Source organism: Chiloscyllium plagiosum, unplaced genomic scaffold (genome assembly GCF_037043375.1).
Source record: "Chiloscyllium plagiosum isolate Xiang-an unplaced genomic scaffold, Cpla_swu_hap1 HiC_scaffold_23, whole genome shotgun sequence".
In the NCBI taxonomy this organism is placed as follows: Eukaryota; Metazoa; Chordata; class Chondrichthyes; order Orectolobiformes; family Hemiscylliidae; genus Chiloscyllium; species Chiloscyllium plagiosum.
In genome coordinates this window covers 32,377,001-32,391,980 of record NW_028270161.1, presented here as the reverse complement: position 1 = coordinate 32,391,980, position 14,980 = coordinate 32,377,001, and the positions used below count along the sequence as shown (strand labels likewise).

At 36.7% G+C, this 14,980-nt stretch overlaps 1 protein-coding gene across 1 annotated transcript in view; it reads right to left on the bottom strand.

Moving 5' to 3' along the window:
* Window positions 1–13,583, bottom strand: part of LOC122561702 (interleukin-17 receptor E-like protein) — a 39,457-nt gene extending 25,874 nt beyond the window's left edge. Inside the window, exons 1-5 of the mRNA XM_043713729.2 lie at window positions 13,353–13,583; window positions 8,652–8,685; window positions 6,152–6,298; window positions 4,817–4,926; window positions 679–793 (exon numbers count right to left, since the gene is read on the bottom strand). Coding sequence (XP_043569664.2) covers window positions 679–793; window positions 4,817–4,926; window positions 6,152–6,298; window positions 8,652–8,685; window positions 13,353–13,502 — 556 coding nt within the window. The 5' untranslated portion in view covers window positions 13,503–13,583. The remainder of the gene's footprint in view (window positions 1–678; window positions 794–4,816; window positions 4,927–6,151; window positions 6,299–8,651; window positions 8,686–13,352) is intronic.
* Between the last annotated feature and the right edge of the window lie 1,397 nt (window positions 13,584–14,980).

Below are 14,980 nucleotides of genomic sequence, written 5' to 3'. Positions count from 1 at the left end.
CCTTCAACCTCCAATGCTCCAGGGAAAACAGCCCCAGTCTATTCAACCTCTCCCTATAGCTCAAACCTGCCAACCCTGGCAACATCCTTGTAAATCTTTTCTGAACTCTTTCAGGTTTCACAACATCGTCCTGATAGGAAGGAGACCAGAATTGCACACAATATTCCAACAGTGGCCTAACCAATGTCCGGTACAGCCACAATATGAGCCCCCAACTCCTGTAATCAATGCTCTGACCAATAAAGGAAAGCATATCAAATGCCTTCTTCACTACCCTATCTACCTGCGACTCCACTTTCAAGGAACTACGAACCTGCACTCCAAGATCTCTTTGCTCAGCAACACTCCCCAGGACCTTACCATTAAATTTATAAGGATGTGTGTGATAATAGTATTTTCACACTCTTATTAAACTGATAATGCTGAGAATTTGCTGTATCCTTAACATGGCAGTAATTTTAGTTTTTTTTGTTAGACAGAAATGCTTACCTCAGCCAAATTTTATACAAGGTTTCCACAATACAAAAAGGGAAGTTTCAGTGGAAAGTGGCAATGGTTTTAAATCATACACAAAGTTTATGATTTTTGGTCACATATTCATGATCTTACACCACAAGATAATGTTGTCAAAAAACAGCAACTTAAACACCACACAGATGTCATGATGATATCTTTTACCTCCTACTTGGTATTCCTGTTTTATTAAGGCATCACAATAGTAAGGAATTGTCTTAAGTGTCACTTGAGTATATTCTTCCATTTCAGCACTGAAACAATCATATTCAATTTGTACCTGTCATAAGAGAATAGCAGTGGTAACAAGAGTGTTTGGTTACAAATTTAAAAGATACACCACCCATGTTAAAGGAGTAACATTTGATTAATGTACACTTAACATTTGTGCAGCCATATCTGAAACAGGAACTCTATTATTTACTTGTCTTGGAAATTAGCCGGGCAGTAAGATTTTAAAAAAAATATACACAACTTTATAAACAAAGAACAAAAACAAAGACTTGAATGTCTAATTACAGACAGCACAGTGACACATCACAAAAAGATCAAGATCAAAGTTTAATCAGAGATAGGTGGGAATGTGCAATGGAGGTCATAATCAGATCAACTGTGATCTTAATGAATGGCAAAGCAGGCTAAGGGGCTGTTGAACCTACTCATGCTCCTATTTCTTGGAGATTGGCAAATTTGCATTGAGTGACTGAAGTGATAAGGGTTTCAGTTCTGTGGAGAGAGATTAAAGAAACTGAGATTGTAGTCCTCAGAGCAAACTGTTGTTTTTTTTTACCTTTCTGCTGAGAACGACCAAATATTTCCAATATGTTCCATTATTTTTTGCCTGATTTTTAGTATTTGCAATTTTTTTCCCCCTTTTTTTAAAAATCACCATGGTTCACTAGTGTCAACTTGCATCTCCCTCTAGACAAAGTGCCTACTATTCACAGAGTGTATTTGCTTCATCAAAAATTGCTGGAGGCTGCTAATAAATAGTGATATTCAGCTAATAAATACTGATCAAAGAGTGGATACGAATAGGGAAATTTTCAAATGATTAATCTTTGGATGGGGGCATTTAAGTCTCCATCGGTAAATCGCAGCTAGGATTATTTTAAGGAGAATGTTAATCCTTTTATAATAAGCAGATTAAAATGTCTTAAAATAACAGAAGCAGGAAGTTCAACCAACTATCTTAAACAATGAAAGATCAGGAATTTCCTCAATGAAATTTTTGGCATGACTCTGAAAATTGTATAGAGATCAACAAAGCTAAACTTTCTTCATAATTTGAGAAAAGCCCATCTAAGAAATGTTAAGCAACTGTTGTACAGTGTATAACAATGTCCTCAGTTTTACAGTAACCTAATACTGAAACTTATACTAATCATTCGCTTATGACATCTCTTTAAAAATACTCCGTAAAGGTAACAGGAAGTGAAACACTTTGCACCTGGCTCCTAAATATCAGACTGAAACATATATTTGAACATTAATGTTTCAAGCCTAACTAAGGATCAAAATCAAATCAAAATGGCAAAGGATAGCTTCCTTAACTATGAAACCTCTGGCAATAATATTGGCCAGCCAGCAATGCCCATGTCCCACAAATGAACAAACAAAACTTATAGTTTTGGTTGAGATCTCAGATAGTATTTGGTATCAGATCCTATCCTAAACCAGGCTAACAGGAGCCTTTGCTTCATTGAAGAAATAAAAAATACAAACAAATTAAGTTAACTATGCTTAGGAATCTGACTGTGTATATGAATAGAATGTAGTCAGAGATTTCCAAACTGATTCAGATTTTAATTTATTCAAACCTCAATTATATGCAAATTTTACTTTGTTGTCTCAGTTATCAGACCATATTAGACCCAGTCTCACCTATTATATAGTGATTTTTCAAAAAAAATTATTGTTTAACAGCACATGGTGTACTTATTGTTCCTGAGAAGACAGCCACAGTCCACACCTATTTCTTTAGGCCTTGTCAGATAAGCATAAGACATAGATGCAGAAGTCGATCAAACGGCCAATTGAGCCTGCTCTGGCATTCAATACAATCATGGCAAATCTTCAGCTTCAACTTCACTTTACTGCCCGTATGCCTGGGACCCCTGAAAAACTCAAACATCTAGGCAAAAGTGAGGACTGCAGATGCTGGAAACCAGAGTCTAGATTAGATTGGTGCTGTAAAAGCACAGCAGGTCAGGCAGCATCCAAGGAGCAGGAAAATCTAATCTAAATCCAAACATCTCTCTAGCTCAGCCTTAACTGATGGCATACTCACAAACCACTGGGAGTAGAGAAGTCCAGAGATACATGTTCTTTCAACTGGAGAAATTTTTCCAGCCAAGTGGTTGGCTCCTTACCCTAAAATCGTGCCCACTGGTTTTAGATTCCCGTCCACAGGAAATAATAAGTCAGTATCTATCCTGTTAAGTCCTTTCATATTTCAATGAAAGACCAATCATTCTTCCCAACTCCAAAGAATATAGACAGCATCTCATCATAGGAGAAACTACCATCCCCCAGCGATTGTGTATTATGCACTTTCTTGTTATTAGATACATTTGAGTGTCAATACGTTTCACTCAAATCAGATTTCAGTCACCTATCAGCCAAATTGGATGAGTGGCAGGTTTCTTTTCAAAAAAATAAGCACTAGATAGATAGATTTTGACATCAATTTCGCAGAAGTCAGCTTTTTATTTTGAGAATTTTAAATTGAACTAATCTTCAAAACAGCAACAATTGATTTATACCATATTGTTCTCATTTCTGGAGAAGAATATGATTGTCTCTAAGGGGATGCAATGAAGGTCCATCATATTGAGCAGAATCAGTCTATATTCTTTTGAGTTAAGTAGAATGAGAAGCCACCTCATTGAAATATACAATATCCTGAGAGAGTTTTACAAGGGTTAATTCTGAGTGTTGCTTCCCCCCTAGCTTGAGTGTCCAGAATTCTGGTGTGATTATAATCTCGGGATAAAAAGAGATTGGCTTTATAGGGCATAAAGAAGGAGAATTTTTGCATTGTAAACCTTTGGTGCTCTCTATCCCAGAGGGCTGTAATTTAAGAATGTAATTAGCCATAATCCAAAAGAACATTAGGCATGTATTCATTAAAGAGAGACACAGGCAAACACAGGAACATAATTTATCTTGAAGAACAGAACTCCAGAAACAAGGGAAAATTGAAGAAACAGACTTCTGAAAAATACCAGAGCCAGAACAAAGACCAAACCCACATTCTCCATCAATGGCCAGCCATCCAGTAAACTGAGCTATCTAACCCTACAAATGCACCAACGTAGAGCAAATTCCTGACTGAGTTCAATAGATCTTTGGACACTAAAGATTCATCCAATAAGATTTTCCATTCTGATAAGATTAGCAAATATCTACTTGAGCCCCACTTTCCTACTGCAGTGCCGCGGGGAAAGTTGGGATCAAGTAGATATTTGCTAATCTTATGTTAATGGATAATCTTATTGGATGGCAGAGCAAGCTTGAAGGTTTGTTTGATCCACTCTGCCCCTAGGTCTTAGACTTTAACAATTACCTTTTACTATTAAACATAATGATCCAGCTGTATGTTAATCTAAGACAATAGCATCAGAATGACTCACGCTGCTATTATGCTTCATCTGATGTCAACAGATGACAGACATTCTGTGAATCATGAATACCACAAATTATTGGCCAATTTGCCATACTGTTGTTAGATTGGCAAAATTGTCTCTATCGTTTAACTTCCCCATAATTTTCATTAAATTGTGAGATTTGTACATTATTTATTGATTAAATCACTACGAAAAATTACACTACCAAAATAATTACTAAATATTTTCTTGTCCAAATAGTAAATAATTAAAAGTATGAAATCTTCAAGTTACCGAATTTTATGAGATTTTAAAAATCTGAAAAGGTTTACTCTACTTAATGTTTTACTTACTTTTCTAATACTTCAGTCAAATAATGTTTATTTCCAATCTGATCCAATTTTTGTATTGATCTTCCTCAATCCTTATCCTCAATTCTTTGATGTCATTTGTTCAGGAGTCACACTGATTGACACATTATTCCTTTCAGTCCCAGGTATTTTATTCCCCTTACTACAGTATTATTAGCTCATACTTCCAACAATGCTGAGAGTTTTAAAAGAACTTTAAAGCTAATCATACAATTGTTGTCAACCAATGGAATCTATGACTTTATAGCAGAGCTGAACAGATTACAGATTGTTTTACTACAGATTTTTAATTGTTAAGGGTTTAACATCAAGATTCAAACTTACAGGATGTTCTATAAACTTCTTATATCCACGTTTATTGAATTTCACAATAACACATTGGTATCGTAACGTCGTCATTGAAAAAGAGCACATTTCCACACCACGGATATGTTCTGAAATGCAAGATCAAGCAAATATAACACACTTCGTTATTAACACAGCAACTACATGTGGAGAAGAAGACAGTATCATTGCAAAGACAACTTTGATATTTGGGAAGGAGATGGGCAGGTTCTGGCTAGGATATGTATGGAGATTTATTGCATTCCAATAGGAGTGTTAATCTGCTCATGTACAACTAGTCTAGACGTTCTCACACAGTACACAGTAAACATTTTCAATATGCACCAAAGTCCCCCAAACTAACCATTTCCTGCTTCTTTATCCATATTTTCTTCATAACTTGCACTGACATTTCTTATTGCCACATTTTCTCTCACAGGAAAAAGAGGACCAAAGTAAATATTAATCGCTCAGCTGATGAGTAATATACTTGTCAAAAGTCATATCCTCAAGTCTCCTACTATTATCAAAGGATTGGGCAGGAAAAATGATTTGAGGTTATGATCAGCTATGATCTTACTGACTAGCTTGAAATGTCTGATTTACTCTCATTTATGTTTTTTGCTTTAATGATTACTCCTTCAACTCCAAACAAGCAGAAGGAATAGTTTCAAGTTAGCTACCAGAGTTGTTTTTTTTTGAGTAATACCTGTTGCCTTTCTTCCCTTCAGATCTATAACTATAACATGAAGCTCACTCAGTACTTCATTTAGTGGGAAGAAAACAACAATATAACCAAGGAAATTTTAAGTGGTGTGCTGCATTTAATTTCAAATGTGTGATCAATTTAATGAAAGATATAAGAAAGGTTTCAAATGATCAAGATATTAGATGGTCATCTAGGTGTACATGTTCTAAGTTGAGTACTTTTGGATCCCTGTAGATGCATCAGAAGAAATGAGATACTAACATTTATCACTTGAGTGGCCTTTTCTTATCAACAAGATGTTTTCCACCACCAAGTCAAGGAATGTTTTCTCAATATTTACTTTGTATATTAAGTTGCTTTGTAAGTATACTGAAATTTTCAGAGGTTCTCCCTCTGATGAACAGCATCATTCCCAAAGAAAAAGGGTATACCTAGTTAAAAACAGCTGCTAATGCTAATCCTATAAAGAATGGGAGAAACCAATATAAGTGTCAGCCCAGACGTTTATAACTAAAACTACATGTGTGCAGTTTTCAGAATCTATATAGTTGGGTGCACACATTCACTGCAAAGAAGGACTTATAAATTTGTTTTCAGAAGTTTGACAAAAATATAAAAATCAATACCATTAAGAATCAATGTCCCTTTAGCTTTGAGGTGAATGGAACATTGCCGCTCCTTTCTGCATTTCAACACTGCAAATATTTTGAGATCCTCCAAAACTTTGGAGGGCAAGGATGATGGAGGCTCACGGCAGTAATGGTGCTGCACACCTTTAGAAGGAATAAATCACAAATCCGTTAGACATTTAAGTGTTCATATCCACTATCCAAATTTCCTTTCTTTTCATTAGGCCCAAATTAGGTTGTCATAATGTCCCATTTACTCCTGGTTAAACATTGTATCTGACTTCCAACAATGCATACAGTTCCCCCACTTAACACCTTTGTGGGAGCACCTATGGCACAAGTTCAAGTAGAAGACCTCACAGCTCCAGAGGATAGTCCACAACCTCTAGCAATGCCCACATTCTGATGTGTGTGGAGGGAAATATTGTTGTGTGTATATGTCATGGTTGTTAAATTTGCTGCTGATACAATGATCAGTTGGAAGGTAAGTTGTGAAGAGGAGACAAGGAGGCTAAAAAAGGGTTCTAGATGGGTTAGGTCAGTGGACAATGAACTGGGAAATTGAATATAATATGGGCAATTATGAACTTGTCCATTTTGGCAGGAAGAATAAAAGAAAAGGATATTATCCAAATGATGAGAGATTGCAGAACTCCAAGAGGCTGAGGGATATGCGTGTCCTAGTGAATGAATCACAAAAGGTTAGTATGGACGCACAGCAAGTAATTAGGAAAGCTAATAGAAGGTCATCATTTATTTCAAGAGTCGAACACAGAAGGAGGAGGTCATGCTTCACTTATGCAAAGCATTGGCAAAATCATGTTTGGAGTTCTATTTCCTTATTTAAGGAACAATGTAAGTACCACGAATGGACAGATAGCTTTAAGAGGAAAGGCTCGACAGTCTAAGCTTGTATCTGGTAGAACTTAGAAGAGCTAGAAGTGTCTTAGATAAACATATAAAATGGTGAGGTGCCTTGATAGTGTGGGTGTGGGAAAAATGATGTTTCCTCCTGTAGGAGAATTCAGACTGGGGGTCATAATTGAGGATAAAAACAAAATTTACAAAAGAGGAAGATAAATGTTGGATGCATGGATAACATTGAGTTGTGGATGAAGGGAGGCTTGATGAAAGCCAGAGAAGAAGCAAGACTAGTCAAAATCATTCCCCTAGCACTCTTAAAGAGTTGGCAGTTATTCAACATTTTTGTGGTTCTAAATGGAATGGATGGTGATAACGCTCTGCTTCATCCATTTCTCACATCATTAGAGATTTCTTAAAGTTCACACTATGTTTTCTGAAGATTAACTTGTACTGGGTTATGTCTTGTGAGCGCTGCATACTCTGATATACATTCAGATGGCTGTTCCCCATGCAAGAGCCTCAGAAAGCTATTAACGGTGGAGGGAATCATCGTTGAGCTGATTTCCTTTTCTTTTCAGATTATCAGTGATGTAAAATAATGTATAATCTTTGGAGAGAAATTCTCACAGGATTAGACAAGGTAAACAAAGGAAGGCTGTTTCTTATGACTGGGGATTACAGATCCAGGACTGACAATCTAAGAATACAGGGCAGACAATTCAGGACTGAGATGAGGAAAACTTTCTTCACCCAGAGAGTGGTGAGTCCATGGAATTCTCTGCCATAGAACATGGTAGAGGTCAAAGCATTGAATGTTTTTAAGAAGAGTTAAATATATTTCTTCGGTCTAAAGGAATCAAAAGGGTATGAGGAGAAAGTGGAATCAGGGTACGGAATTGGGTAATCAGCTGTGATCAGATTGAATGGTGAAGTATGCTCAAAGGGCTGAATGGCCTAATCCAGCTCGTATTTTTAATTTCTATGAGAGAGTTTTGAATCTAGGAATGTGCTGATCTATGTAACTAATGTAAGGCTAGATGGTATATTTACTCATCAAGGTGATGATGGATTGCTTCTCATTACTATTTTCAGACTGATACATGAGTTAATACATAATTGCAATCTTGGAATTCCCTGTAGTACAATGTCCATGCGGAAGTCCCTGCTGAGTAATAAGCAAACAATTCTCACTATTCAAAGTTGATAAGGCATCGAGTTTACTTAACATTAGAAGTTAAATTAGCTTTTTTTATTAATGGTATAATAAAAATAAGATCATATACATTCATGTTTTTATTAAATCTACTTTCATACACAGGGGTTAATGAATGATTTAGAAAAGCAGAGAGTAAATCCATCTTACTGTAACTGTTAAAACTGGCTTCTATTCTGCCCTGAAAAACATTGGTCCTTCAGTCACCAGCAATATCTTATTGAGGGCAGGGTGAGTGTGAGATGAATGGCAGCATTTCCAGATGAATTGGGAGCACTTGATGAAACTGTGTCTTCTATCCAAAACAATCATCAGAAGACCTGAACTAGTTTTAGATTCAGGCTTCATTTTCTTCATCTCTTCCCTAATTTGTTAAACCTGCAAATTAGAACTTCTACAATTTAAAAATGTAATACTCACTGAAAGTCAGGTTTTTGCTTATGCATTGTAGACCCTGAAAAAACAAAAAACATACTGAGAAACATATTTGAGAATGCAAATTTCTACGTGCATAGTGAATAAGTATATATACACATTTATATGTGTGCCACCCCACATCTCCACACATAGCGACAGAACTGTATCTATTTGTACGCACATATTCAACTGATCATTAAAAGTTGGTGAAAGTATATGAGTAAGTTGAAAACAGACAAGTTTGAAGTAGAGGATGGCAATGAAGCACAATGACCAACAAGCCAAGCTACAAGCTCAACTCAGTAAATGGGAGGGCAATCTTATTGAATCAACTTTAATTATCTTAACTGTTTTGTACTTAGTGATTATCACATCTCTTGGAAACTTCTCAGAGCATAATGTGGAGGAGCCGGTGGGCAAAGTTAAAAATCACACAATACCAGGTTATAGTCCAACATGTTTATTGGAAGCACTAGCTTCAGAACTCCTTTATCAGGTGGTTGTGGAGTATAAGATCGTAAGACACACAGAATGTATAGCAAAAGATTACAGTGTCATGCAACTGAAGTGCTATATTGAAAAAAGCTAGATTGTTAAGTCTTTCGTCTTTTAAAATTGGTTGCAGGTTTTGATTCATTAATATGTAAATCCCAGAACTTCTTTTCAGTCACCTTCTCGATATAACTTAAGGTTTTTTTAAATAACAAAAGCTGACATCTCAGCTCAGGCAATGCATTAAAAGTATGATGTCAGAGTCTGTCTGTATCCCAATCTTGAGTCAGACTGGTTCTAAGTGGAATTTACAAAATATTGCATGGATTGACTGCCTGCAGAGTGTGCATTTTTTGAGTAGAATAGAATGTATCTGCAAACATAATTCTGTAAAAACAAATTCACCCCATAAACTTATATGTGTGTGGGCGTGCATGAGAGAAAGGGAGACTGAGTGTGTGCGTGAGAGTGTGAGTGTGAGTGCATGTGAGAGACTATGTGCTTGCATGTGTGAAAGCTTGGTAAAGTGTGTGTGGGAGTGATGGAGTAAAAGCCTGTGAGAGGGATTGTGCATGGGGTGTGAGTGTGGGGGGTATATGCATGTGTGTGTATGAGACAGAGCGTGTGTATGGCATAGGATCTGCGTGACTGTGAGTGTATGTAAAAGAGGCATTTACATGTGTGATAGAGTGTATAGTGCAGTGGGGTCACCTGTAGTCATTTCCATTCAAACCATGCAACCTGTATTCAGGCTACTTTAAGTGAATCCCACACACAAGCTGATTCTGGCAATTTAGCCAGGGAGCACGTGTGAGATATTAGACATCGGACTGGGATCAGAAAGTCATATTGTGACATCCAAAATTTGACCTATGATATAATCACAGAGTCATGTGGTGTAGTGCAGTAATTGGAGCAGCCCACAGGATGGCCTGGCAATTACTGAAAAATCGGGTGAGAAATTGATATTCCAGCTCCCTGGTCTTTATTATCACAGAAAAATTACCATATAGCTAGCAAGGATTATCCAAGATCTACTCGTCTACATCGAGTGCTTCAAATACATCATTGAAACTATGACAAGCAACCAATCCAGGTTGTCCTTAAATTTCAAGAGTACCCTGCAAAAAAAATGATTTGTTTACAAAAAGGGAGAGACAAAATTGCTTGACGTAGTCAGGCCAGATCTCGCAAACTATGTTATCACACAGTTCTGCAGCAGGTGGGACTTGAACTCAAGTCTCCTGGCTCAGAGGTCTGGGCATTACCATTACACCACAAGAGTCCTTATCAAACTATATACTGTGCAAATGGGATAAGTTAAACAGGGATGTTTCTATATTTGCTCATTGAACTTTAAGTTTAATTTACAGCCAATGACATCAATGGTCAATGACACCAACCAAAAGACTTGCAGTTATATAAACTGTTGTGATCTCAGGATGTCTCAACACACTTTACAGCAAATTCATTACTTGAAGTATAGTCAATCCCTCTTGAAATATAGGAAACAGAGTTGACAGTTTGTGCACAGCGATAGTGTGAGTAGACTAAATAATCCATTTTTGTGATTTGGTTGAACATTAAACACTGGCCGGGATACAGAGGAAAACCTCCTTACTTCTCCTCAAAATAGTTCAATGGAATTTTATATATACAACTTTAGAAAGCAATTGATTACCTACCTTAACAGAAAGATAGCACAAATACATACATTTTTACGATGCTGTGACTTTAAAGATTATTTTGTCCTGCTTTATTTTGAAGGGAGGTTGTAAGGCAGAGGAGGCGAGCAGTCTAGGGTAATGTAAACAGCCTGGGAGGCCGTGTTTTTTATGCTGTCTGAATGGGTGTAGCTAACTCCCACATCCAAATTTCTGGTTTTGTTTTTTTCAGTAGTATCAGAAGCTATTGGGGTATCAACAGAGTTGGAATCTTCAGTGGATGTCTCCTAGCTGCTACTCTCAGAATTTTTTCTTGATGTTTTTCCCCTCCTGAATTGGAGGACTGCATGTGAGAACCTATGTCTGAATTTGCCTTTTTGCCGAGGAGTGTGGTTATGGGATGTTACTATATTGAAACAGTTAATTAGTAGTAGTTACTGTATCTATTATTCTGTTCAGTATTCCAATAGTGTTAAGTTATTCTAAGTTCTTCTTTCTTTTGCTTGTAGTTTAAGTATAGTTTTAAACAAAATTGTATTTTGCTTAACATTGAGTAACTTCATTGTTGCATGGCATCTGGAACACAGCACTTCACATTTTGCCTTTGAAATTAAGAAAAAAATAGGGACTGAGCTACCTTTTAAAATATTTCAATTTGTTCATACAATAGTCACGCATCTACATTCTTAAATATTTTCTGTCAACTCCGACTTACTGTTTGAACAATTTAATTTCCTTTTTGTCAGCCTTCTGTTTCCAACTATCAATTTCTACCTATAGTCAGTTTTATCTTTACACTGGTCACCAGAAACCAAATCATTCATAAATGTTTCTAAAATGTTTTTTTAAGCATTTTGTTCTTAATAATTAAAATTTGTAAAGTCTAAAATGATTATGATCACATCTTAAATAAAAAAAGACATTTCCAGTACCACATTTATCCAATGAGTTATCTTTAACGCCCTCATTGAACTTCTGTGCTGAAGATTTCAGTCTCCCACAACAGCCTGGCTTTAGATTTGATATTTTAGCTTACAGCTGTCGCAATGAGATAACCAGCTGTGTAGTCTCAGCATTTTTATACCCAATGTCCTTGCATCAGTCTATGCTCCTAATGGAACATTTGTCTCTAGTTTCCATTTTTTTTCTGGCCAATAGCTTTTTTTTTGCTATTAATTATGGAACAAAAGATATTAAATGGAAAAATGCTTTAAAAACTTTTTAAAATGTATCACTTTATGTTAGAGAGAGAGAAAAACAGTTGTCATGGCTCATATTCATGGAAACATTTACATTTAAACTTCAGAAACTGTATAGAACTGAAAGGAAATGTAAAGGACTAGGGTCAGGGAGAGTAAGTAAAAGAAAGACATGAGAGAAAGAAAATGGAGATTGAGGTAAGAAGGAGAGGAATGGCAGAAGTGATGGAAGAGAAAAAGTGTCTGTTTTCTTAGTATTATTTGCTCTCATGTTTCAAATGTTGCATTTCAACTCAATTAGAAGACAGAACAGTACAGCACAGGAACAGACCCCTTGGCCCACCATGTCTGTGCTACATGATACCATTCTAAACTAATCCCATTTGTCTACACATGATCCATATCCCTCTATCCTCCACCTTTTCATGAGGCTGTCTAAATTCCTCTTAAACTTTGTTAAGGCATCTGCTTCCAACACCATGTATCAAACAAGAAACAAAAACGAAAAAGCTGAAATCGAGAGGGTTACAGAAACAAGGAAGGTAAACACAAACTATAACCTCCGAGATAAACTGCTTAGCTATGAAATATGGGCTAACAACAAATTAAATTTACTCTCCGAGTTTTATAATCCTCGTTGAGACAGAAAATTCAGGTTTGTAGTTCTGCAGTTGTACCACTTGATGGCGTTTAATTGGATCCAGAAATCGCAGATTCACACCCGTAGCTGGAGCATCACTCATGCAGTTGAGAGAAAATAATCCCTTTGTTCTTATTTTCAAACAATAGGACTTCTATCAGTTTGTATCTCACTGTCTGAGGATCAAGTAAAATAACTTGTGCTGGCAAAACATCTTTTTTTTCCCCTTTTATTCCCCAGACCAAATAGGATTCCAAACGATTTTTAAAAATGAATAAATGAAATCGTGTTAACTGTTGCGGATACAATAACATATAGAAACATCATTTAAAATTGGCTCTTGAGGCACGACAGTAGTGTCCCTAAGGGCTAGGAGATCCGAGTTTAAGCTCCATCTATTCCAGAGGTATATAATAAGATCTCTCTTTCTCAACAGGTTAATCAGAAAATATTATTCCCAAGCCAATTTAAAAGGATGTCTTAAAGCGGTCCTACGAGTTAGCATTTCATCCCTGGGAGCTGGGATCATCCTGAAACTTGGTACATTTGAAAATAAATAGTTGAAAAATTCGACAAAACTAACGCCAAAACATTAAAACAAAATGAAACATTTAAGATGAACATTAAGCAAATAAGTATGTTTGCAAATTTAACACTTCATACTTCTATCCTGAGAGAAAATCATGAATTTTAAAGATCTGAACGGTACCTGCGAACACCTGAGTCCACATTTAGTGTTGTTCTCAACAGCTGGACAGCAAGAAATGAACGAACACAAAATAATTAGGAGAGAGCTGAGACAGCCGCTCTTCGTGCGCATTCTGCCTTTCGCTACTTGACAAATTAAAATATGTATCATAAAACACAAATTACTTATTTAAACTGAGTGCACTGGACACTCAACATACGACAGTTTACTCTCAGAGTACTGTCCTGCAGTGTTTCTTATTTCACACTGACTCACCGCCTCTGACTGCTGCTAAAAAACCAAGCCAAAAGCTCTCAGCCCCGCCTCCAGAAATTCCGGGCTGTCAGCTCCCGACACTTCTCAAAAACTGCCGCTCCTTCAAATGAAAGGAAATTCGTGGAAATGGTGGTAACTGTGTCATTCAATTCGAGAATGTCTATCATTAAGGCGCTGCTGGCTAATGTACAGCCTAATCATTGGCATTGATTAGACGAAATTATTTAGAATTCCCAGCAGTTTCCCCTTAGTCAAATCAACTCTTCATTACAATGGAATACATCCAAATGTCTATTTCTTTACGACTTTTTAATTGTTATGATGTAACAGTTCAGTTACAGGTAGAGTCTGCCGACTTCATGGCATAGAAAATGGGAACGCTTGTCAAATGAAAAGTTCACCTCTGGTGAAGGTATAACTGAAGTGTATTTCATGACTTCGAATGAAATATTCAGTGAAACTGGATTCTCAAGGGGTTTGGTTTCTGGCCAGAAATATGCTCTCAGCCAGACAGTGAGCTTGGAAAGTCATTAGCTTTTTAGCCTTCAAGTGTGAATGTTTTCAAATAAAAGAAATTCTTGACTGTTTGTTTGTCATTCATGGTTTCTATAGAAATCAGTCACTTTGCTTCAATCACAATCACTTAGAGGAATCTAAAGAGCATTCCACACCTTCACTAAGCATCCATTGGCAAGAATATTTTTTTAAAAATTGGGGGTATGCTTTTCATTGGTTAGGCCAACAATTATTGCCCAATCCTATTTGTCCGGAGGACGATGGTAGCCATGACGTACAGGTGCCAGTGTTGGACTGGGGCGAATAAGGTCAGAACATGACACTCGGTTATATTCCAACAGGTTTATTTGAAATCACAATCTTTCAGAGAACTGCTCCTTTCTCAGGAAGGAACAGCATGCCGAAAGCTTGTGATTTCAAATAAACCTGTTGTACTATCTCCCAGTGTCGTGTGACTTCTGACCTTGAGCAGCGGACAGTTAAGAATCCACCACAATGCTGTAGGTCTGGAGTCATATGTAGGCCAAACCAGGTAAGGTTAACAAATTTCATTTCCTAAAGTATATTTGTGAACCAGATGGATTTTTCAACAGTTGTCAGTGGGCGCTTGATTACATGAGATGAACTTTTTTATTGCAGCTTTTACTGAAGTCAAATTTCACCACCTACCCTGGTGGAATTCATAGCTTTATCCCTGGAATATGAGCTTGGTATCTGGATTTTTAGTTCAATGCCATTACACCAACGCATTTCTCATATCTCTTGTGCAGATACATGATAAATCAATTTTTTTTCATTGATAAGTTTCAAACTTAAAACACAAGGTTCAATGATTGGAACAAACCTTATGTGCTTCA